The sequence below is a fragment of the Podarcis bocagei genome (assembly GCF_964188305.1).
Source record: "Podarcis bocagei genome assembly, chromosome: 4".
Taxonomy (NCBI): domain Eukaryota; kingdom Metazoa; phylum Chordata; class Lepidosauria; order Squamata; family Lacertidae; genus Podarcis; species Podarcis bocagei.
Window position 1 is genome coordinate 26,026,333 of NC_138128.1, and position 24,559 is coordinate 26,050,891.

The 24,559-nt window shown below is 43.9% G+C and overlaps 2 protein-coding genes across 8 annotated transcripts in view; one reads left to right on the forward strand and one right to left on the reverse strand.

Moving 5' to 3' along the window:
- The window catches only part of RNF13 (ring finger protein 13), a 45,770-nt gene extending 45,113 nt beyond the window's left edge, over positions 1–657 (reverse strand). Inside the window, exon 1 of one of the 2 annotated variants that reach the window (XM_081190544.1) lies at positions 497–657. The gene's annotated coding sequence lies outside the window, so the exon portion shown is untranslated. Of the gene's footprint in view, positions 1–4; positions 100–496 lie in introns of those variants that run through there. The other variant, XM_081190547.1, reaches the window with a different exon arrangement.
- ANKUB1 (ankyrin repeat and ubiquitin domain containing 1) lies at positions 33–23,020 on the forward strand. Of its 6 annotated transcripts, none has more exons than XM_081190341.1 (7): positions 33–162; positions 6,316–6,495; positions 9,056–9,199; positions 12,873–13,089; positions 16,515–16,668; positions 17,611–18,540; positions 22,224–23,020. In XM_081190341.1, exons 2-7 carry the CDS (start codon positions 6,406–6,408, stop codon positions 22,321–22,323), a joined length of 1,635 nt encoding a protein of 544 aa, XP_081046467.1. In that variant the 5' UTR covers positions 33–162; positions 6,316–6,405; the 3' UTR covers positions 22,324–23,020. The 6 variants fall into 6 exon arrangements, with proteins under 6 accessions (XP_081046467.1, XP_081046469.1, XP_081046468.1 ...); XM_081190343.1 differs by lacking the exon at positions 33–162 and adding an exon at positions 199–317; XM_081190342.1 differs by lacking the exon at positions 33–162 and adding an exon at positions 829–1,183.
- The last annotated feature ends 1,539 nt before the right edge of the window (positions 23,021–24,559 follow it).

Below are 24,559 nucleotides of genomic sequence, written 5' to 3' on the forward strand. Positions count from 1 at the left end.
ATACGTGGCACGGGGCCGCGTTAAACAAGGGGAGCGATTTTAAGGCCGGCGCATCAGACGCTCTTCTGCGCAGACGAGCGTCTCGAAACCCGACGCTGCGTTGCGCGAGTTTCGACCCAAAGCGCAAAAAAAAAAGGAGAGGAGGGAAACGAGAAGTTGGAAGTAAGGCCTTAAAAAGTGAAGCGCAACTTGCCAACTTGGCTCCTCCCGATTCCTGGGTTGTCAACACGCGCCCGCCCTTCGCCCCATTCAGACGTGCGCGCGTGACGCGTTTCTTTTTCCCCCCCCCTCGCGAAAGCGGGCTCTCGGTGGATCAGGTAGGTGAGGGGGGGGGGGAAAGGCGGCAAAAGCTCGTGAAGGGCGAGAGGGTCCGTTGGGCTCTCCGAACGACCCCGCGCAGCAGACGCCGGAGCCGGCAGAGCCCCGAGCCTCCGGCGCCCGCTTCCTCTCAGCCCGGCAGTGGCGGCGGCGGCGGCGACGCCCGCCTCTCGCTTACCCGGAATCCGGAGGCAGAAGCCGGCGAGGGGCGAGCGGGGTTTGCCCAGCGAGGGAAGAGTTTCAGGCGGAATCCATAGTCTTAAAGACCCCTCTCTCTCTCGACCCCTCAGACGAAGCAGCGGCGGAAATCCCGCCCCGGGCGGAGAACGCGCCCACGCATAGGCGGAGAGGGAGAAGCGGGCGGCGGGGATTGGCCGCTCCCGGGTGCCCGTCGCAGGGGGGCGGACGGTGTTTTGCGCACGGATGCTCGCACGTGACGGCCGCCGGAGGGGGCGGGGCCCGCAGGGAGGAGGGAGGAGGAGGAGGAGGGAGGATGCGGTGGCTGGTCCTGGCAGAAGGCGAAATGGGGGTGAGGGCGGGTGGCCTAAGGAGCGTAGCTGTCAACTTTTCCCTTTTCTTGCGAGGAATCCTATTCGGAATAAGGGAATTTCCCTTAAAAAAAATGGAAACGTTGACAGCTATTCTCAGGAGCCTGTATTTAAAGCAAAATGACGGCATAAATTTACTTAGGTCATTTGTTCTATATACGATATTATGTGCTGGAATGAACCAGTTGCAAGCGACAGCAGAGCCTTTGAGCATGTGCAGAGTGGTTTTGTTTTGGTTTTGCCCTCATGAAGACAACCATCAGGAAGCCACGCTGGTCCCTCGACAACAATGCATGGGATGGAAGCCCTTCTTGCAGGTGGGAAAAGGTGGCTTAAGATGCAACAAAGCAAATAAGTGAGAGGCAATTGTTGAAGATGCTTGAAGTGCCGAATAAGGGATGGGAGTACTGGTAGAGTTTTGTGCCGGGGAAGAAAGCTGAGCACTAATATAATATAAAGGAAAACAAGCCAATGAGAGCTTCTAATAAGAGGAAACAGATCTCTGCAAGATGGAAGATACACATATTGTGCAGAGTGGGAAGCAAAAGGAAAGAAGCTCCGTGTGGTTTAGGAGTAGGAAAGAGAGAAAAGATGCTGCAAAATTAAGACTTCTATTATACATCTATTATACATCTACATCCACCCCAGTTGGATGTAGATTTGACTGAATAACATTTGATGTCTACTCTGAAGTTTCGCAAGAATAGTCTATGATTCTCATGCTAGCACTTTTCCATATGAAGCCCTTAGAAATGATGTACGAAATGTAGCAGGAGAGGATAAATGACTTTTTCTTCTTTTCTTTCCATGCCTACCAGTCATACAAGAGGCTATTAGGCAAGCTGTTACTAAACTTCCTTAGGTTCTCTCTCACCCTTAGACAGGAGTGATTTCTGGGGATCCAAGGTACATACTTTGGAGACCAGAGAGCATATAGCTTACCTTGGCTTTCCCCAATCCCAAAATGGCTCCCAAATAGTCTAGGCAAACAAAGGTTTAAAATAACCCTTTGAGGCTGATACAAATGCACCCAAGACCAATTTAATGAAGCTTATTAATAATAAAAGACAGTAAGAAGACAAATGGAAGTGACAAATGTTGCATCAGGAAAATAATAAATTGTTTTTAGTCTATTTTGCCTGTAGTAGCTACTTGCAAACCAACCTGGTCTCCTCACATGTAACATAGCAATGTAGATGCTCAAGTTGAAGCGCAAGGGGTTGCTCAGCATTTCACTTGCAGAAAAATACCTCTGGATACAAGCCACTATATCTGCATAATGTGAGGTCCTTTTCAAAGCAGCTGTTTCTATGAAATCAGTTCACACCACGGGAAGGGGAAGACCGGCTTTGCCCCATCTATTGCTTGAATCAAGGAAGGGAGCTTCCTTCCTCTTTCACTGCCAGATATAACTCTGCTCCAGTTACCAGTTGCCGTGTGACTGCAGAACAGTTGAAGTACATTCTGAGTAAAAGATCACATGCCATTGTTATTACCATATCACTCCTTAGTCCTCTGACTTTCCCGTGGTGTGAACTGATTTCATAGAAAAGCAACAGCTCAGTTGAAAAGGGCTTTACATTATGCAGATAGGGTGGCTTGTATCCAGAGGTATTCTTCGGCAAGCAAAGCGTGTTTCCATCTCCAAAAGTTGAAGCCTCAAAATTTACACTAAGCCCCTTGAGCTACAGCACTCACTAAAAAGTTGATGTTGCGGGAGGGGGAGATCTTCTGGTACATTATGCAAAGTGGTGCGGAGGCAGCAGTAGACAGGTGGATTGGTGAAAATAGGGAAGCCAGCCTTGTGTGAGCAGATGTGTTTTCTGTTTTTGCCAAAGCATTCCCCCCCCCCATTCAAGACATTGAGCTTCGTATGACAGCATTTTATAATTCTGTTGGATATATCGGTGCTGCCCATCGACATCTTTAAGTGATCGTTCAGTTTTGGTAAAGAAAGTAGTAGTATGCATAGAAGTTCTCACTTGGTGTTACAGTCGTCAGATGATAAAGCAAACCTGTGCAAACCAGCCTGATGACATTTTAAATGCCATTGGTGATTCAGGGTGTGACTGTGTGGTTAGGGCCCGATTCTTGCACCACCAGGAAACGCAGAAAGAGACTAACAGGTGACAGATGTAGGCTGTTATTGATCCTGACAGTGATAACAAAGTTGTGTGAAGGTTATCTGACTACTCCTTGATTGTTACATAGGTTTTCGGCATAGAGGTGTGTCAGTACAACATTTACATTTTCTGATTCGGTTCTTGGAGGCAAAACCTACATTGGGCAGAACTTTAATAGCGAAAGAGTACTATGCTTGAATGTAGAAGATCTGAATTCAGTCCTAGAAAAGGAGAAACGCCGTGGCATATAGTGTATATATATATGGAAAGGCAATATTCTCAGTGGCCCATCTGTTAAAAAACCATAAAAACAAACAAATAGGGCCTCGTAACAAAATGTGTCGTATCTGTGGTGTGTGTGTCTGTGTTCAGATGGCATTTTATTCCACCTTCACAATGTTTCCTTACCTGTTCATATTCACATTTCACATGATTTTTCAGGCAAATAAAAGCCGCCTCTGGGAATCTACTGGCATCTAGTGAATGTGCATTGCTCATTTCTGTGCTAACTGTTACTAGACAAAAATCCAATGGCAACCCCACTGGCTCAGAAAAATGCTGGAATGTTGCATTGATTAAATTTGGGTCAGAATATTGGCATACAGTTTTTCCTGCCATTTAAAATTTAGCATAACATGGAGTGATCAAAAAGCCAAATTCCATAACACAACAACTTACTGCAATACAAAAGGAACATTAGACATCAGGTGGAGGAAGGCTGCTCTCGAAGTTATCAGCTAGCTTACTATTGCAGGAATTGTTAGCCACAAAAATATTTTCAGTTTAAGATACAAAACAGAGGATTTGCTCTGTTGCCTGTTGCAGCAAAACCAGCTAAGAGTCCTGGTATACAGACAAGTTGTCAAGCATTTTAGTTGGCTCTGATTATATTTTATACATTTAAAATTTAAACATATGCATGCCTCTTGAATTCCATTGTCATTTGGCCATATGACGATGACATTGATTTATTACAGTTATCAGTCACTTTGCACCAAAAAAAGTCTCAAAGTGACTTGACAGGATAACATGCAACAAATAAAAGCAATTTAAAACCAGAAAGAAATTAAAGTAATGAACAATACAAAATACAGTGGTACCTCGGGTTACCGTACATACGCTTCAGGTTACATACGCTTCAGGTTACAGACTCCGCTAACCCAGAAATATTGCTTCAGGTTAAGAACTTTGCTTCAGGATGAGAACAGAAATTGTGCTCTGGTGGCAGCGGGAGGCCCCATTAGCTAAAGTGGTGCTTCAGGTTAAGAACAGTTTCAGGTTAAGTACGGACCTCCGGAATGAATTAAGTACTTAACCCGAGGTACCACTGTACATAAAATGCTGATCTAGTGACATTAATAAGAACATGTCCTTCCTACCCCACAAAAAGACGGGTGCCACCATAGTAGTTAGCCTAATGACCGGAAGCCTGAGTAAGCAAAAAGGTCTTAGGATGGCACCAGGTGCTTCTCCCTGGAGAGAGCATGCCACAGACAGAGTGAAGGGCTCCACTAAAGAAAGCCCATTCTTATGCAGATACCTCTGCATCTCCTTTGAGTGGCCTTCTGAGGGCACACGGAGAAGAAAACATTTCCCACCTCTATTCTCATAAGTGCATCTGCAAGCATCCAACTAGGGATAACATGTCACACACCTAATGGTGGGCTCTGGTCCACGAAAGCTTCTGCCACAAAAGATTTGTAAGTCTTTATGGTGCCATAAGTGATGTATGGAACTGAGAACTGGACCATAAAGAAGGCTGGTCGCCGAAGAATTGATACTTTTGAATTCTGGAGGAGACTCTTGAGAGTCCCATGGACTGCAAGAAGATCAAACCTATCCATTCTGAAGGAAATCAGCCCTGAGTGCTCACTGGAAGGACGGATCTTGAAGCTGAGGCTCCAATACTTTGGCCACCTCATGAGAAGAGAAGACTCCCTGGAAAGACCCTGATGTTGGGAAAGATTGAGGGCACAAGGAGAAGGGGACGACAGAGGACGAGATGGTTGGGCAGTGTTCTCGAAGCTACCAACATGAGTTTGACCAAACTGCGGGAAGCAGTGGAAGACAGGGGTGCATGGTGTCCTCTGGTCCATGGGGTCACAAAGAGTCGGAGATGACTAAACAAACAAACATGGTGCCATTAAGACATGCCTTTCACAAGCTTGAAAGCATATGAAATAACACAGGGATATTAAATGGTTCTTTACCCAGTTCTCATGCACTTGCTTTTCAGATACTGTATTTTTCGTTCTATAGGACGCACCGGACCATAGGAGGGGGAGAACAGGGGAAAAAACCTCTCCCCCTCTCTGCCCAGCGCCCCTTCAGCAAAGCGGCAGGAGAAACTGAGCCCCTTCCATTTCTCCTCCCGCTTCGCTGAAGGGGCGCTGCGCAGAGAGGGAAGACTGTGCAGTGCCTCTCCAGCGAAGCGAAGCCTGGAGAGCAAGAGGGACCGGTGTGCACCGACCCCTCTCGTTCTCCAGGCTTCAGGCGGCTATCCGCAAGCCTTTGGAGCGCAGCGGGAACTCCTGCTGTGCTCCGAAGGCTTGTGGATAGCCGCCTGAAGCCTCTGGAGCGCAGCGGGAGTTCCCGCTGCACTCCGGGGGCTTCAGGCGGCTTCAGTGAAAGCAACGCAAAGCCTCCGGAGTGCGGGGGGAGCTTTCCCTCTGCGCTTCGGAGGCTTCACGTTGCTATCGCTGAAGCCAAGGAGCCTGCATTCGCTCAATAGGACGCACACACATTTCCCCTTAATTTTTGGAGGGGAAAAAGTGTGTCCTATAGAGCGAAAAATACGGTAACTATAGTTTCAAGCTATTAAGCTGTCTGATCCTTGTTGGGGGGGGGGGGAGAGTACAGTTGGCTTCTGATCCAAACTGGTGGAGCTGGCTTATAAAGTTGTTATGGTAACATGAGTGCTGAGATTAGATTTATTTACAGAAAGTGCAAAGCTTACCATAAGCAATAAAATAAACACCAGACTCACTTATGTTCTGGCGCTCTGTGGTTTGAGAAGTGCTTGTTGAGTATATACGACGGGTGTGATTAGCTTGGAACATGCATGCACATGCCTTGATCAATACGTGGTTTGCTGGTTTAATTAAGTTTACGGGTTGGAAAAGGGGACATTTTTTTTTTTTTGCTGTTCAGTGCAGCCTGGGAAACAAATTCCGCTCATTGTTTCCTGCAGGGTCTACACTGCCTGCTTGAGCCTGGGTTTTCCAGGCTGCCTTTTAGCTTTTGGGAGGCGGGGGCAGGGTGGGATGTGCACATTTTGCTTGGATGTTTACAGCCTGCTTTAAATAGTTTTTTTCTTTTGCCTCCAGTGCGGAGATAAGATTTGCATCTGACATGGAATTTGATGGAGTAGAAAGACGTTGGAGGCGTTTCTAAAAAGCTTCCCCCCCTCCAAAAAAATGAGGATTTTCATCGCTTTTGAAGGACTTTGGGAATCCTTCGACATTTCATCAGAGAACACAGTGGAAGATCTAAAACTGATGATAAAGGTAAGGGCTTGGCCAAGTTGCTTCGTTCTCTATTATTTTGATTTTAAGTGCTTGTGAGAATCTGAATCAGATAATATTCATTGCCAAAGTGAAACTTCTAAGGAACGTCTTCCTACGCGCTGGGTTCTTAAAAAAAAAAGGACAGTTCAAATTTAATGGAATTGTCTTCGTTGTATTTCATTTCAAGAGTCTGGTTTAAATTTATATTATCCGTTTTTATATTAGAGTATAATATTTTACATTTTAATCCATCTGATTAGGGCTGCATATACACCATACATTTAAAGCACATGACTTTAAAATATTGGGAACTGTACTTTTTAAGGGTGCTGGGAATTTATCCCTGAGGGGTTAACTACAGTTCCCATAATTCTTTTTGGAAGAAGTTATGTGCTCTAGATGTGCATTAAATATATGGTGTGAATGTGACCTCAGCTTCACTAGGTAGTTTTGAATCTGCATATATTTTCACGAGAGATGGTTAGTATAGTCTCTTTGAGTGATAAAAGCTGAGTAGACAAACTTAAATAACTAAGTGCTTTGCTGTCTTGTAAGGTTCAGCTAAACCCTTCCAGTTGCAGTATGCAAAAGAGAAAGTTTAAATTTGTGTACAAGGATTTATGTATTTTGGCACAACCACCAAACACATTTGAGGGGGGCTTCAGATTCACTCCAGGGCACTGTAAGCCGATATGAAACAACACAAAATAAAAATACAGTTCAATATGCTTTAATTTAGCAGAGTTTTTATTCATTTTTACTATTAAGTATGTCCCATTGAATTATGAGGCACTTATCCTCAAGCAAGTGTGCATAGGATTGCAACCCAAACACGTTTACGGTCCAATAGTATGAATGTTTACTTGCAAGTATATCCCAGTGAATTCAAAAGGACTCTTGTTCTCCATCAGGGAAATAAAACTGAGATAGATAGATATATTTTAAAGCCTATTATAACCTCAAGCCATGAAGAACAGCATGAGAGAACCTGGTCCTGGTAAACAGAGCACAGGATCTGGCACTGAGTTGGGATAAGCAGCTTGTGGCCTCCCAGATGTTATCGGGCTACAACTACCATCTCCACTGACTGTTGACCATGCTAGCTGGGGCTGATGGGAGTTGGAGTCCACTGGGGTCGGGAAGGTTGCCGGCTGCCCACCCCACACTAAGTGTCCCCCTACACCAGTGTTTCTCAAACTTGGATCTCCTGCTGGTTTTGGACTACAACTCCCATCATCCCTAGCCAGCAGGACCAGTGGTCAGGGATGATAGGAACTGTAGTTCAATAAAGAGCTGGGGCCCCAAGTTTGGAAAGCACTGCCTTACAGTCTCTAATACTGGACTCAGGCCCTGCCTCCTGTACTGAAGCAACAAGTCATCACCAAATGCTATGTGGGTTAGTTCACATAGCTGCGAATGAGGCAAGGATGGTGAGAGGGTGGGATCCACATAAACAATTAATTCCCATTTTAATAGGAACCTGGCATTATACTGAACCACACCAGTGGTCCATTTAGCTCAGCATCATCTACACCAAGGTGGAGAACCTCAGGTCTGGCAACCAACTGTGTTCCTCCAGACCTTTCTGTCTGGCCCTCAGGGCTGTGACAACCCTTTGTTTGCCTGGATGGAGGATATGCATGTGGATGAATGCGTAGAGACTTTTGCAGGGTTGGGATGCAAGTCTGCTGTACTAAGGTCCAAGGCACATCCATGGCTCCACCCACTTCTGCCTCTCGCCCTGCCCACTGCTGCAGTGCGGCCGCCGGAAAGTTGCCTGCCAGGGAAGGTGGCCCTCAGGCTGAAAAAGTTCCCCAGCCCTTTGTCTACACTGACTGTCAGTGAGCCTCTGGTTTTTTTAGACAGAGATGCCAGGAACTGAGCCTGGGAAAGGTACCGTATTTTTCGCTCTATAGGACGCACTTTCCCCCCTCCAAAAATTAAGGGGAAATGTGTGTGCATCCTATGGCGCGAATGCAGGCTCCTTGGCTTCAGCGATAGCAACATGAAGCCTCCGAAGTGCAGAGGGAGCGCTCTGTCCACACTCCGGAGGCTTCGCGTTGCTTTCACTGAAGCCTGGAGAGCATGAGGGGTCGGTGCGTACCAACCCCTCTCGCTCTCCAGGCTTCAGGGATAGCCACCTGAAGCCTTCGGAGCGCAGCGCAAGTTCCTGCTGCGCTCCGGAGGCTTCAGGTTCCTTTCGCTGAAGCCAGGAGAGTCCTGACTCAAGACTCTCCCGGCTTCAGCAGAGAGGGAGAGCTGCACAGCGCCCCTTCAACCAAGCGGGAAGAGAAATGGAAGGGGCTCCATTTCTCCTGCCACTTCACTGAAGGGGCACTGAGCAGAGAGGGGGAGAATTTTTTTCCCTTGTTCTCCCCCTCTAAAACAAGGTGCGTCCTATGGTCAGGTGCAAAAAAATACGGCACTTTGCACTTAGCAATAGGCCTTCCCTGTAGCTCCCTCAGTGGTGGATATTGACTTGAACGCTAACAGGTTATTTGCCCTGGATGTAAGTGTTTACGACTTGCTCTAAAATAATTATTCCCCCCCCCCCTTTAAGGATTATTTTCACGTTCCTCTCTCGGAAGATAAGCAAGGCAGGCGGTATTTGGAGCTAATTTATGCAGGAGCAGTGTTAAAGGACAGCTGGATACTTGCTGATGTGGGCATATCAGTTTCTTCGACCATCAAATGTGTTGTTAAGGTATAGTACGGTTTTAAAACAAACAAACCTAGGCTGCCTAATTAGCACAGAAAGTCTCCATGCATGCCGATTTCCTCGCTAAATTATAGATCTTGGGCTAGGATCACACAGCAGGAATCAAAAAGCACCTGATCTTCCAATGAGATGCAGTCACCTTCAGAAAATGATGGCAGGAAAGCGCTAATGCAAGGAGAGTTAAACCTTAGGCTGAGTACACAACAAGGTGTTTGTAGCACAAAAATATGCCTTTTCTATCTGGAATTGTATATGCTTATCCTCAGCGTTTTGCTTTCAATCTGGATTGATTCTAGACCCTGCCATCCACAAACATGGGTGTGGTTTCTTGATATTCCTTTGAAAATCCTCCCTTTGATTGGGTTATTATCCACACCTAGTCCTCCCTACACATGTCCTAGGTGAAAGAGGAAGGAGGTGGCGATTGTGACCTAGTTAGATGCCCACCCACTATGTCATTGGGCAGCTATGTATACACACCCTGTTGCCAGGGCTGTCGACACTTGTTTTCAAAAGAACACTGTGTGGGGTTTTGGAATGAAACCAGTTTCTCAATGCATGCTTTCCAGGGGCAGGAAAATACGCAACAGATCTTGATTGTGTGTGGCATACGTGGGGTGAGGGGAATACTCAGTCTCCACTGATTCTAGAATAAAATGCCACATGTACACAGACTTTAGCCTCACACTGATTTTTAAGGAACTTTGACTGCACAACACACACACCATACACTTCAATTCCTGCAAAGAATCATGGGGACTGTAGTTTACTCTTCGCAGATCTATCATTCCCAGCACTACAGTTCCCAGGATTCTTTGGGGGGGGGAGTCCTGTGATTTGGATGTATGGTATGAGCACAGCCTTTGAAAGATTTCAAGGCTCTCTTTTAAAATGCAAAACCTTGAATATTCCGTATTCCTTAGTATCCCATATCTTATCACATTCTGTAGTTCTTCAGAAAAATGGAAACTGGGAAAAGACAGATCTGTACATAATTGATAGAAAGCACAGCTCCTTGCCTGGATGTCAATGCCTGTGAGATGTGAAAGGATGTTCTGCCTCACACACAGTTCCTCTTTGCCCCTTCCTGCTGCATCCAGCAGGATGCTAGTTTTGCCCTAAGGGAGGCAGAGGAGCAGGGTGTTGTTGTTGTTGCTGCTATTATTGTTATTGTTATCTGTCACCCACCCTTCACCAGCAGGTCCCAGAGCTACTTAGAACAATGTAAAAATACATTATGCTCAAATTCAAGAGGTATTTAAAATGGATAAAAAAGTGGGTTTTCAGTTGGAGAAATCGAAACTGGAGACGGAGTTATTAGAACCAAAGACTAAGGTACTTTCGAGGATGTATGACTTGCTGCTTAAATGGAACACACAGGATGAGACAGTTAAATCTGCTATGATAAAATGGGCACAGGATGTAGGACACAATATTATGTCTGAGGACTGGGAGAGGTTATGGAACACCGGTATGAAATTCACGGCATGTAGTGCCTTAAAAGAGAACATTATGAAAATGGTATACCGGTGGTACATGACTCCAGTCAAGTTGGCTAAAATATATCATCTTTCTGATAATAAGTGTTGGAAATGCAAGGAGGCAGAAGGGACATTCTTTCACCTCTGGTGGACCTGCCCGAAAGTAAAGGCCTTCTGGGAAATGATACATAATGAGCTGAAAAAGGTATTTAAATATACCTTTTCTAAGAAACCAGAGGCCTTTCTCCTGGGCATGGTGGACCGGAAGGTGTTAAAGAAGGATAGAACCTTGTTTATGTATGCAACCACAGCAGCAAGGATCCTTATGGCAAAGTTCTGGAAAACACCAGATTTACCCACACTGGAGGACTGGCAGACGCAGCTGATGGACTATATGGAGTTGGCTGAAATGACTGGCAGAATCCGAGATCTGAGCGAAGAAACAATGGAGGAGGACTGGAAAAAATTTAAGGACTATCTGCAAAAACACTATAAGCTGTTTGAATGTTAAGAGTTTGCACGACTAAGAAACGTTATGCTTCTGCAATTTATTTAAGTAAATGATAAAGTAAATAATGACGGATAAATGAGACAAATTAGAAACAAAATATTATGTTTATTAAAAGTTTTGAAACTAAATTACAAACTTCTGAAATTGGTAACATAATAAATTCAAAGGTACAATAAGATATGAAACAAGATAACAAATTGCTGAATTGGCTAGAATAATGAATGCAATGTCGAGAGGATGTGAGGAGGTCCAAAAGAAAGTGAATTGTTGATATTTAACTTCTGTTTTTCTTTTTTTCTCTTACTCTTCTTTATATATATATAAAAAAATGTTTCTTGCATGTTGCTATGTAAACTAAGCTGTTAACCTGTGGAAAGAAACACAATAAAAAATTTCTATAAAAAAAAAAAGAACAATGTAAAAATTGAGAATTAAAAAGCAGTTGAAACATCTTACGCAGTGGCGTAGCTTGGGGGGTGCAGGGGGGGCCGGCCGCACCGGGCGCAACATCTGGGGGTTAGGATTAGGGGGCACAAATCCATGGGTTAGGGGGCGCAAATTACTTGCCTTGTCCCGGGTGCTGACAACCCACGCTACGCCACTGATCTTACAGTCACAAGAGTAGGGTAAGTCCCAGAAACACAAATCTCAGGTGCTAATGGGCTGGCTGGCTGCAGTACTAGCTCTGGGCTTGAGGACAGCCAGCTTCTTGGCAAAGTTGGAAGGGGCCCTTAGTGACACCAGGTGGACTTACCTGGTGGTGGCAGCGGCGGCAGCAGCAGTGCCCTGAATCAGTACCAGGTGACTTGAAATCCGCCATTTAGATTTCCCCCAGTGCCCAGAGCTATTCCGCCCCCCCCCCCTTTGAAGCTCATATGCAAACAGAGAGAATTTCTGAATTCAGCTTGGCTGTGGTTTGAGAATCCTGAAACAATTTATCCCAGGTCACTTTGTTTTCTCAGTTCGAGAGTTAGTTTGCCAGAATTTTTATTGTTCCTGGCACAGCATTACTAAGATCACTGAAGATGAGAACAAAGCATAGAACATTGAGAGCCACAATTCTCTGCCCAGTTACCTAGGAATGCAATCCTCTGATCTCAGTTGGAGTAAACAGAATTGAACTGAAAAAAGGACTGTGCTCATATTGGGGCATCTACAGAGATGGAGAAACATAGCCAGACATTGTTCTCTTGGCCTTGAAATCCTATATTGGAAACCATTATTTCCATTCAACAGGACCTTTAATTGTGACAAGTGTTCTACAAGTCCTGTTTTGTTTTCTCTCTGAACACCTCTACTTTGTGAGATAGGGCAGTGGTTATTCCTATTTCACAGATGGGAATGAAGGTTGCAAAAGAAGGACTTGCGCTAAGTTGTAACTAGGCTGATCTGGAATTCAGATCCAGCTCTTTGTATATAGGACAGTGCTAGGTCTTCATATCTTCCTGTATCTCCCCACTGTAGAGATAGTAAATTAAATTGAATTTTAAAACAAAACTGATTGTTGCTATTGTGGGCTATAGCATCATCCACAAGACCACATTCTATGCATTGGTAATGGATGCCTGCATGTCTTATAGTCAGAATTCTACATGGGCTATAAACACAATTTTACAAAGGATATTACCACTGGAATATTGATCTCATTGTTGGGTTTCCTTTCCAGGAAGAAGATAAGCCAGTTTTCTATGTTTACAATGCTGTCACTCGTGAAAAAGTGCCCATCATGGGGAAGATTTATCTCCTGGGGTTAAAGGTTTCCCAGCTAAAAAGCCTGGTAACCCTGAAGTGCGGCTTTCCAAACAGCATTTATTGTCTCAGGACGCCAGAGGGCAGAGAGATGTACGACTGCAATACCTTGAGTGATTATCAGTTAGATATAGGTATTAAGACTGTTTGTGGGTTTTTATCTACTCCCATGTTGATAACATAGCTCTCCAGACTTTTCTAGAAATATCTGAACTTAAGAAATAGGTATCATTTTGGACTGTTTCCTTGAATAAAAATATTTTTTTTGTGTATGTTGGACAACACCATATTTTGCAATATTATTGGGCCTTCCCACGAGTGCCTTCTTAACATCTGCAAGTGATATAGAGTATTTGGAAATGTTAATACGAAGAAAGCTGATAAAAAGCTAGTTAAGTTTAACTTTTTAGAACCATGCAGTCAGATAATTCAGCCTTTGTTCAGAGATACTGCTGCTGCAATTTGCACATTAAAAAACAACAACACTTTGTAGTAAGCAATCTATATCTAAGTAGCCTATGAAACGACCAAGACCTCCCCACTCCAAAAAAAGACTGGAACGGAAGCATTGTTGATACACTAGTTTGCCTCATAGAAAAGCAAAATAAGTACAGTCATAGAGTAAGGCTCCAAGCCTATGCTCACTTACCAGGCTGTGAAGCCCATTGAACTCGGGGTGTAATTCTGAGCAAAGATATATGTATAGAATTAATAAATAGTAATAATAATAATAATAATTTTTATTTATACCCCGCCCTTCCCGGTTCAAAAAACTGGGCTCAGGGCAGCTAACAACAAATTTAAAACTCTTACCGTATTTTTTGCTCTATAAGATGCACCAGACCACAAGACGCACCTAGTTTTTGGAGGAGGAAAACAAGAAAAAAAATATTCTGAATCTCAGAAGCCAGAACAGCAAGAGGGATCGCTGCGCAGTGAAAGCAGCAATCCCTCTTGCTGTTCTGGCTTCTGTGATAGCTGTGCAGCCTGCATTCACTCTATAAGACGCACACACATTTGCTATAAGTGAGTCTTATAGCAAAAAATACGGCAATTAATGCAACAAAAAACAGCATAAAATACAGTATAAAACGTGAATAACAATAAATTCAGAATTCAAAAATCTATTTAGGGGGGAAATTCATCCCATAAACGTTAGATGATCACCAGGGCTAGCTGGCTAAATTAGTCCTATTTGGGCCAACAAGGAGACATGGGGAGAATTAGCTGTGGGATCCCAGAGTGGGTAATCTTCATAAAAAGGGGAGGGGGAGGGAAGGAAGGGGAATAAAAGATCAGGCTAAGTTCAAATTGAAATCCAGATGGAATAGCTCTGTCTTACAGGCCCCGCGGAAGGAAGTTAAATCCTGCAGGGCCCTGGTCTCATGGGACAGAGCATTCCACCAGGTCGGAGCCATCACTGAGAAGGCCCTGGCCCTGGTGGAGGATAATCTGACTTCCTTAGGGCCTGGGACCTCTAAACTATGATTATTCATGGACCTTAAGGTCCTCTGCGGGGCATACCAGTAGAGGCGTTCCCGTAAAAACGAGGGTGTAAGGCTACAGTCCAGTGCATACCACTCAACTATCCCATTTTAAGCGGTGCATTCCAGATTGATAGAAGCCTTCCTGGCTTCTGATCCCAATCCTGGATGTCCCAGTCCCATGCTCTGGCCGTGCCAGAGTGCAGGACCAAAACATTGGTGTACTTTTTGCTTCCGTGCTGTGATGTGAGTCACCAGAGCACGGGGCCAAAAAAACAACAACCCAGAAGCAGAACCCACCTTTCCCCCTGCATGTCTCTGCTCTTCTCACTTCTTCTGACCTGACACTTCTGGAAGCCAGTTTCCGGAAGTACATCTGCAGTGCTGGCAAAGGAGGAAGAGGTGGCAGGCCAAGGGAGGAGGGCAGGGAGTAGGAGCAGCGTGAGCAAAGGAGAGCAGAGATGGCTTGGGCAGGTAGCGCCAAGATTGGGTTGGTGAGCGAGCGAAGGAGTACAAAGGTGGGACAGGTGGGATGGTGGGGGCGGGGTGTCCTGCTTTGCCCTCCAATAATTTTGGAATGTATGCCATTGTACGCTCAGCAGAGAAGCCATTAAACATACAGTGGTACCTTGGGTTAAGTACTTAATTCGTTCCGGAGGTCGTTCTTAACCTGAAACTGTTCTTAACCTGAAGCACCACTTTATACTAATGGGGCCTCCTGCTGCCACTGTGCCGCTGGAGCACGATTTCTGTTCTCATCCTGAAGCAAAGTTCTTAACCTGAAGCACTATTTCTGGGTTAGCAGAGTCTGTAACCTGAAGCGTATGTAACCTGAAGCGTATGTAACCCGAGGTACCATTGTATTTACTTCCACAGAAACCTGCACATGAACAGGCCGCAAGATGTACAAGTGTCATGGAATTCAATTCAGTATTGATCCAGAGCACAGCTGTCAACTTTTCCCTTTTCTTGCAAGGAATCCTATTCGGAATAAGGGGATTTCCCTTTAAAAAAGGGGGAAATTGACAGCTATGATCCAGAGTAGATTCCATTGTATAGTTAGCAGAGTAACAACTTGCAGGATTCCCAAAAAGTAGACCAGAGGCAATTAATATTTCATCCAGCAGAGCTTTACTGCTATTGAAGGCAAATGAGCATAATCATCACAAATCCAATACATTCAGGATTGGCGCTGTTCATAAGAAATCCAGTTGCAGCAGACTTAACTTAAATTTACAAGAACTTATAATAAGTCTAAACCTTCACACTAAGCATACTATGTACATTACACTACACTAGACAGAAGAGAGCTAGAAGGAGAAAGTGAAACCCAGGGTTCTTCTGGCCCTACTTTTATAGTCAGCATGACCATGACAGAAAGAGATAAGAGAGCCAGTTTAAGCCAGCTGTGCTCAACTTCTCTGAAGGAATAACCTAAACAAGAAACTTCTGCTTGCAAGAAACTTCCAGAACCCTCATGAACTAAGCAGACTACAGGAAAGATCTCTATACATCAGATCAATACTTTCTGTACTAAGAAATCAAAACTAATACAAAGAATATACCATACTGACCCGAATATAAGCCTCACTTTTTTCCAAATTCCGACTCTGAAAAGTTAAAGTGTGGCTTAAGTTCGCAATCTTACAAAAATTGGCTTTTACGATATTGCTGCTGAAACAGACATACGGTAAAACGGAAAGGATGTGAGTGCATGCGGGATTTTAAGGGAGTGGCTTATATTTGGGTATTGTCTCTCTCCCCCCCCCTTGAATTTTAAAGGTGCGGCTTATATTTGGATACAGCTTATATTCAGGCCAATACGGTATTAGCGTTTCCCAACCTGTTGCTCTCTCAATGTTTGGACTAAAGCTCCCATTGGCTATGCTGGCTGGGGCTGATGGGAGTTGTAGTTCAAAGCATCTGGAGGACTTTCAGGTTGGGGAAAGCAGAACTGTATAGAATTCAGATAGGACACTTTGATTGTGATGGCATCTAACAACAGTTCCCACCAGCAAATGACCTTGTAAAAAGTCTATTATCATATGTGAGATTTTAAAATTTTCATGAAAAAGCTAAAAGCAGAGCAGAGAACTGGAACTTTCTGTTGGCAGGCACAACACTTCACCTGGATGTTTGGGATGGGTGGAAAGAATTCCTGACTGGATGTCTCTTAGGAAACAAGCCCAAGGTCCAGCGCTATCTTTCAAAGGAAGAGCCAGTGCTCAGGTACAATCAATTTAAAATAATAGTTAACTTTATAAATAGGTTTTCCATTTGAGACCAAGACGGTCAGTTTCAAAATGCCCCTCCCGTTAAAGAAAAAAAAAACTTTATTATTTGGTCTAGGTTCTAATCTTGCTTTGACACCTTTATGAAAGGTGCTTTTCAGGCAAATTAGGTGCCTCCCTTCATGGATTGCAAATGGAGGGAGAGAAACAAAAACAAAATGCAAACCCCAAAGTACTTAGTACTGAGTACTAGTACTGAGCTAGACTGGTAAAGAAAAAGTGCTTTATATGCGTTGTATATGCGATATAACATTGTGCCACCAGATGGAGAGGTGGAGTCCCATTTTTCTCTGCCCGTTTTCCCTGTTTAAAATCACAATGCTTTAAAGTGAAACGCTTCTTTGGTGTGTCTAGATCCAGCCTTAGATGGAGCTTGATCTGCACAGCCCTAGTGATTAGTTCCTTTTGCAGTCAGAAGCAATCTGCCTGGACGCTGAGGTCCAGCCCTGAGGGCCTTCTGGCAGTTCCCTCACTGCGAGAAGTAAAGCTACAGGAAACCAGGCAGAGGGCCTTCTCTATAGTGGCACCCGCCCTATGGAATGCCCTTCCATCAGATGTCAAAGAGATAGACAACTACCTGACATTTAGAAGACATCTGAAGACTGAAGGTTCAGGGAAGTTTTTAATGTGTGACATTTTAATGTATTTTTAATCTTTGTTGGAAGCTGCCCAGAGTGGCTGGGAAAACCCAGCGAGATGGGTGGGGTACAAATAATAAATTATTATTATTATTATTTACTTTTATTCAGGGATTTTCAGACTCATGACTTAAAGAAAACTTGTTGCATTATCCTCTCGCTACTGCGTGCCTAACAATGATTTGTGCAAAGGACTTGTTTTACTTTTCACTATTCATTCATGTTCTCTCTCTCTCTCTCAGATATCAAAAGAGGGTAGCTCTTTATATGGCAGCCTTTTTTGGGCACCTTCAGCTTTTGGCGTGGCTCCTGAAACAGGGTGTGAAACCCACTGAACCAGTTGGCATACATCCCTATCGAGAGTGGTGTCACGAAAACAGCCAGCCAGATGTCACCAGTTGTCCAGTTCATGCAGCTGCTGAAGCAGGCCAGCTCGTGGTTCTGAAAGCCTTTGTCAATTACAGTGTCTTATGCCTGGAATGCCAGAACTCTGCACGACAAACTCCCTTGCAGCTATGTATCCGACACAGACACAAGAACTGTGTGCTGTATTTAGTCACCAAGATGTGGTCCGTGGTTTCTTACCCTAATTCCTCCCTTCCTATGAAAATCTACATCAAGTTAAAACTGTGGCTGCTTAAGGCTCAAAATAACATCTGTACGAAGAAGCGGCGCAAGCAGACATCAGTCTTCAGGACTAGGGTTGGGGATGTTGTCCTTGTGGATGGTTTCACAGAGCCCAAAATGACTTCCAAAAGTTTTTATTTGGCCACAGTCAAGGGCACAGACCGCAGACGCTATGAACTACCAAACACAAACTCTCAGTTCCAGCACGGGCAGGGTGACTGGTGCTTGACGATTTCAAAGGGGTACCTAGGGACAAATGTCAAATTGCCCCTGGTAGCAAATGCATACAACAGTGCTAATGCAGGCAGACTGACACAGAAAAATAACGCCAGGAGGAAGATTCTGCACATTAGCAGTGAAGAAAATATGGACCAAAATATGTGTTTAGCAAGAGTTCCTCTACCCGCTGTCTCTGTTGTCAAGCCTGTTTCTCGTTATTCCATCTCCAATGCAAAAATTCTGCTCAATTCTTCTGTCAAGTCTTTTTCAGAATACAGTGGAAGATCACCGAGGGAGAATGCAATCTACTGCTTAGCCATAGCCAGGTATGTTTATCTTTGTTCTTACCAAGGGTGGGCAGTGCACCCAGAAACGCCCCAGTCTGAAAGACAGCAGCTAATCACACTATTGGTGTTGTATCCTTTTTAATTCTGCCCCCACCCCACCGTCAAGACTGAATAAAACTTAACTTCCAGGGGTCCCTTTACCTTTACCTTTTAGGTGTGCTTTAAAGGCATATGTTTTATGCATTTTCCTGATCTGCCACAAGCTATTTTATCCCATCGATTCACCCAATTCTATGTATCTTTCCAGTAACAAACTGCACTAATCTTCTTTACAGTTTTATTTAACATTTACCTGTATTTCTATGGTGAGCACAGCAGTCGAGGCAACTTAAGAAAATAAAGATTTTCCTGGAAAGAAGTTCCATCTAGCCATTAGTCATAGTAGGATATCGCCCATTGGAAACAATGGGACATACTTCTCGATAGATAATTGTAAGATTGGGGCCTAAATCATAAAACAAAAGCACTAGAAAAAGTGAGATACTATCAACCATAAAGTAGTGAAGTATAAAAACAGCACAGCAGCCAACAGAGAAAACATGCCAGCCTGGACAGTGAATTGAAAACACCTGTCAACATAAAATGTGCTTGATCTTAAGAATCTTCTTAAAAGCGAGAAAACAGGGGGCCATTTACAACTGATTTGGCAGGGTGTTCTACAACTAAGGCACCACAACTGAAAAGGCTGGGCTGTCAGGATCTCATCCAACTCAGATCATGGGGAAAGCTGTTCAGAGAAAAGAGGCTTGAGGTCTCACAGAGAACCCTGTTCGTCTGAACACCTGGAGGGACCTGCAGTAGGTTAAAAGTAACCTGAGAAGCCCCATTTTCTACACCCCTGGCCTCACTTCTACACCCCTGGCCTTATTTTTTGGAGTATGTACCCTGCACTGAAATCAGTTGATATAATGCAGGACTGAAGTTTTTTTTTAAAAAAATAATAATTAAATACAGTGGTACCTTGATTCTCAAACGTAATCCGTTCCGGAAGTCCGTTCCAAATCCAAAGTGTTCCAAAACCAAGGCACACTTTCCCATAGAAAGCAATGCAAAACGGATTAATCAATTCCAGACTTTTAAAAACAACCCCTAAAACAGCAATTTAACATGAATTTTACTATCTAATGAGACCACTGATCCATAAAGTAAAAGCAATAATCAATGTACTGTACTATAAAATAAATAAGACAGTATTGTAGATGATAAAAATTAAAATTATTTTTTTCCTTACCTGCACTGATGATAGTCATTGTTTGGGTGGGGGGCTTTTATCCATTTCCACAGTCACACAATCAGTCAATCAATCAGTAGCTGAACTGGGTTCCACACAGTCACAGAAACAAATTAATTGAAAAAACCTCAAAAACAAAAGCGCAAAATAAATAGCAAAAGCAAAAGTGCCAAACTTAATCCGTCTCGGAAGTCCGTTTGACTTCCAAAATGGTCAAAAACCAAGGCGCAGCTTCTGATTTGTGCAGGCGCCCCAGAAACAATAGCTGACAACTGCAGTGGATGTTCAGCTTCTGAAAAAGTTTGAAAACCAGAACACTTCCAGGTTTTCGGCGTTTGGGAATCAAGGCGTTTGAGTGCCAAGGTACCACTGTAAATGAAGTCTGCAGCTTATTTAACAAATACCTGACAGCTGGATCTGACAGGGTCTGGGTAGGCTACTTTATTCTGAGAAAAAACATAGAATACATAATCTCCCTCTCTTATATATATATATATATATTTTAATTGTATATGCAAGAGAGAAGTGCAGATGCAGTAACTGAATCTTCTTTATTAGCTGTAATATTTATTTGAGGGAGACTCCTACAAAAGGGTGTCTTGGATAGACTTGAGAGTGAGACTCTCGCTGATGAATGCATAGTGCCACCATGTGGTGGTAATGATTTAAGCAATAGTAACCCTGGTGTTTCCATCTGAAGAAAAATACCTTTATGCAGCTACAAGCTAAAGGACGGCAGGAAATAACAGGAAACTGCTGAGTAAGCTGACAGTTGCTAAACCCTGCAGGGAAATAAAACAAGCAAAGAACTAGGTAATAAGCGTAGACAACATATAAAATGGAAGAGACCGATCTGCATCAAATGATGACCCAAACCATGGTTTTAGGTTAGGCTGATTGGGAACCAACTATCATGTGCTTTGGCTTCTGCATAACATCTGAAGTCTGGGAACAGTGGCTTGTTCTAACCAAAGGGAGTTAAAACCAAGCAAGAATCATACTGTGATTTCAGTTCCTGGATTGTTTACTTACTGAGGACATATCTACCTACATTTCCATGATGGACCTTTTAAGAGCCATACCGTTCACCAGTGGATTTTCCAGACCAACACAAGGATCTTTAATAGCAAGGGGAAGGAGGGCCAGAGGCAGATGATTTGTGACATTCCTAGGCAGCCAATGGTTAAGAGCAATAGCAGAGCCCTGATGGATCAGACCAAAGGCCCATTTAGCCCAGCATACAACCGTATACCTTTGAGAAGTCTACAAGCATGACATGAGTGTAATTGCCCTCTTCTGGTTGTGGTCACCAGTAATTGTTATGCAGAGGTATATTGCTTCTGATACTGGAGGCAATATAGCTATTATGACTAGTAGTAATTTGATGTCCTCCATGAATATATGTTTTGCCCTAGTTTAAGTTACTGCAGATTTCTGCATCATAACCTGTGCCCATCTTAGGCGAAAGGTAAAAACTATTATCACTGCTGTGGTCTCTCTTTGATGATGCATGAAGCTGAAACAGGCTAATGTTTGCCATGGAAGTTTCCTGAAATAGTCTTCACATGATAATCAGTCCCTATCTGACCACCGTATTTAGAGTTGTATAGATTAGGAGTGGGGTCCTGTGGCCCTCCAGATGTTGTTTGCCTGCAGCTTCCACATGCCTGATCGTTGGTCATGCTGGCTGGGGCTGATGGGAGTTGGGAGTTGAGCATCTCATAACACATCACGTAGGAAAACTGTTCCTGAACTGCGCCACCTCAAGCTGCAAGTGGGGAATTGATACGTCTGAATGTTTTCCCTGTTGGAAATGGAGTGGAATCCTGCACACAGGAAACCAATAGCATGGAGGTTGCTCCTAGACACATTCTGTGTTCGGTAAGTTTTGAGGCAATGTAGGCTCCAGTTCCCATCAGCCCTAAGCAGTACAGTCTACAATCAGGGATGATGGGAGCTGTAGTCCAACAACACCAGGAGGGCTGCAGACTAGCCACTTCAGCATTAAGCCTTTGGTTTAATCACTCTGTGTTTGTCTCTTGCAGAAACAAACCCTAAATGCATCTGAATGTAAATATTCACATTTATCCCTTTATCACCTTGCCTCTTTTTTCCGCTTTCCCCCCGGTATCTCTCCCTCTGGATAAATTCCAATTGCATTCCCTTTGGGGCAAGGAATTCTAATTTTGCTTATGTTAATCTGCAAAGCTCTACGTACACCTACAGTACTACATAAATAAAAATAGTACGAGATGGAAATGCATCAACCAACTATAGCATTACTACATATTTATGTTTCCTTGATTTAAAACAGGGTGTTTGGGTTTGTCTGTTTGCTTTTATATATATTTAAAACTAGGTGTCATATGTACTCTGCTTTTTCTTTGACAGCGAAAAGTAACAGACATCATATCTAAATCTTCTATTGCAGTGCATTTAAAGAGAAACCTTGGCTTGAACAACTTGGCATTGCAAGAACCCTGGCTAGAAAAAGCATATACAAACCTGTGTGCTTACCAGCCTCCATTTGAAATGAGCATTTGCTGGAGATGATCCATCTTGGAAAGTTGTGTTCGGAGATCCTGACACATTTGCTGATAATTTTAAGCTATATTTCCCACCCCACCAATTACATACAAAGAGGATTACATCATGGAATATTAATAAGACAGATATATTCAAAATGTAATATATAATTTGTGACTGTATATTTTTGGCTCTTAGTGTCAGGCACTGTAAATTGACAGGCCTTTTAAGCAGTCAGCATGCTACTTTACATAAATTTCATCTGAGGGGAGTAGATTGAGAGGGAATCATTTTTGAAGGCTGGTAAGTTGGAACTTACCAGCCTTCCCCCCTGAGGACTGAAGTCTGTTTTTTTAAAAACCGAATTGCAGGTCTTTTTAATGCCGCAAATAAACCTATACAAAGTTGACGAAGACTTGCTTATATAAAAACGAAATTAGTTAAAAACTGAAGAGTGAAGCCTCAAGAGAGATTGTGTATGATTTTCACCTTGGAGCCTTTGGATAATGAAGACTATTTTCAGACTATCCAGTGTACTCAATGTGTACAACAGGTGCTGTCTTTGGAGAATTGGATTGAGGGTTAAATTTGTAGATTAAAACTGAAACCTTCTGTCTCGTGTGGGACAAATACAAAAAGTAAACGGGCTGTGAAACCTTTCTAGCAGAGTAAAAGCACTTGCACATTTTGCAGCTTACTGAATCTTAGAAATTAAGCAGTTATGCCTTTTTATCTCCTTTTTTGTTGTCTCTGATCTTCCCCTCTTAACCACTGTTGTAGAGAATGAACCACACATGTATAGTAAAATAAACAAAAAAGGTCACATTTGGCTACAGAAGGAGCCCAAGCTTGGTGGAAGAATTCCGGTCTCACATGCAGGAGTCCTAGGTTTGAATCCAGGGTACAACCCTAAAGAGAATATTTCTTGGGGGTTGGGCATGTCTCCACACTTAGCCACAGCTGAACCATGAGCAGAAATATGGTTCCTGCATGGAGCTCACCTGGAGGCAGCTGTGGGCAGGATTCTTACACTGCAGGGAGTTGAATTAGATTGATCCTCGGGGTCCCAACTCTACAATTCTGATTCCATGGGCCAAGCTGCCATTTTGGCCTACTTGTTCCCTTGGCAACCCATGCAACCAAAAGCCCTCCCAATCAGGGAACTTATGATCCCACTTTCAATATCATTTGTACCTGCAAAAGTTTCAGGGCTGGCACGTGCCACTTCATTTTCCAACTGGTGCATATACCACAACTTTCAACAAAATAGCTGCAACTTTCTATGCCACAAATGTCTGGGGCGGGGTGTCTGCCCCACGTTAGTTGCTCTTCAGAAGGCAGCAGTGCAGCAACACTGCAGATGAATCACAGAACAACTTATAAAGGGGGATGATGTGCGGTCCACTATAAATCCACCACTTAATGCACTATTCCCACATCAACTGCATGTTGCAAAATGCACCTGCGAAAAACCACCACCACGGCCATTCTAGAGCAGGGTTTCCCAAACTTGTAGTCCAAAAGCAGCTGGAGACCCAAGTTTAGGAAACCCTGTTCTAGAGGGGGCCCCAAATCCTCTTCAGATGCATAGGCATAGCCAAGGGAGTACAGGGGGGCTCCTCTGAAATATACTCAGGAGTTGAGAGTGGATTTCATGCTCTTTATTCAGCTCATGGTGGTGAGGAGGAATGGAAGTTCCCTCAGAATGTCTTCTTTGTATACATTATTTACACAATGGGCCCTGCGTGATTGGCTAGTTCCGGGATTCTCCTGTAGGTCAATCAAGTCCTACCTGGAGCTGGATTGGATGGCTCATGTGGACCAATCAGACTGCTGCATTCTGGATCCTATTGTTCTAGGACCAATCAGACTGCTGCATTTTGGATCCTATTCAACTCAGTACATAACAGCACCCAAAATCAAGTTAATAAAAAAATGCATACCTAACTGAGTTTCCTCACACACCCCCCCGCGCGCGCAACATAAATCCTGGCTACGCCCATATTCACATGTGTTATTCACAGCAGGCATCTCTCTACTGCTTCATGCGTCTGGTGAAGCGACCTCCACGAAAGCTTATGCCTTAATGAATGCAATTAAGGCAGCTGTCAGCCGCAGGAGGCCGCTTGACAACCGCCTAGCGATTCCCAAACGCCCCGCGAGGGGATGGATTGAAGTACAGTACTGCGTGGGGACAGAATCAGGAAGCGGAACGCTTCGGCGCGGGAGTTGATTCCCGGC

Coding starts and splice junctions, on each gene's coding strand:
- ANKUB1 (XM_081190341.1), top strand. CDS start 6,406: ATGAGGATTTTCATCGCTTTTGAAGGACTTTGGGAATCCTTCGACATT. Junction 9,200..12,872: donor CCATCAAATGTGTTGTTAAG/GTATAGTACGGT, acceptor TTTCCTTTCCAG/GAAGAAGATAAGCCAGTTTT. Junction 13,090..16,514: donor TGATTATCAGTTAGATATAG/GTATTAAGACTG, acceptor TTCATGAAAAAG/CTAAAAGCAGAGCAGAGAAC.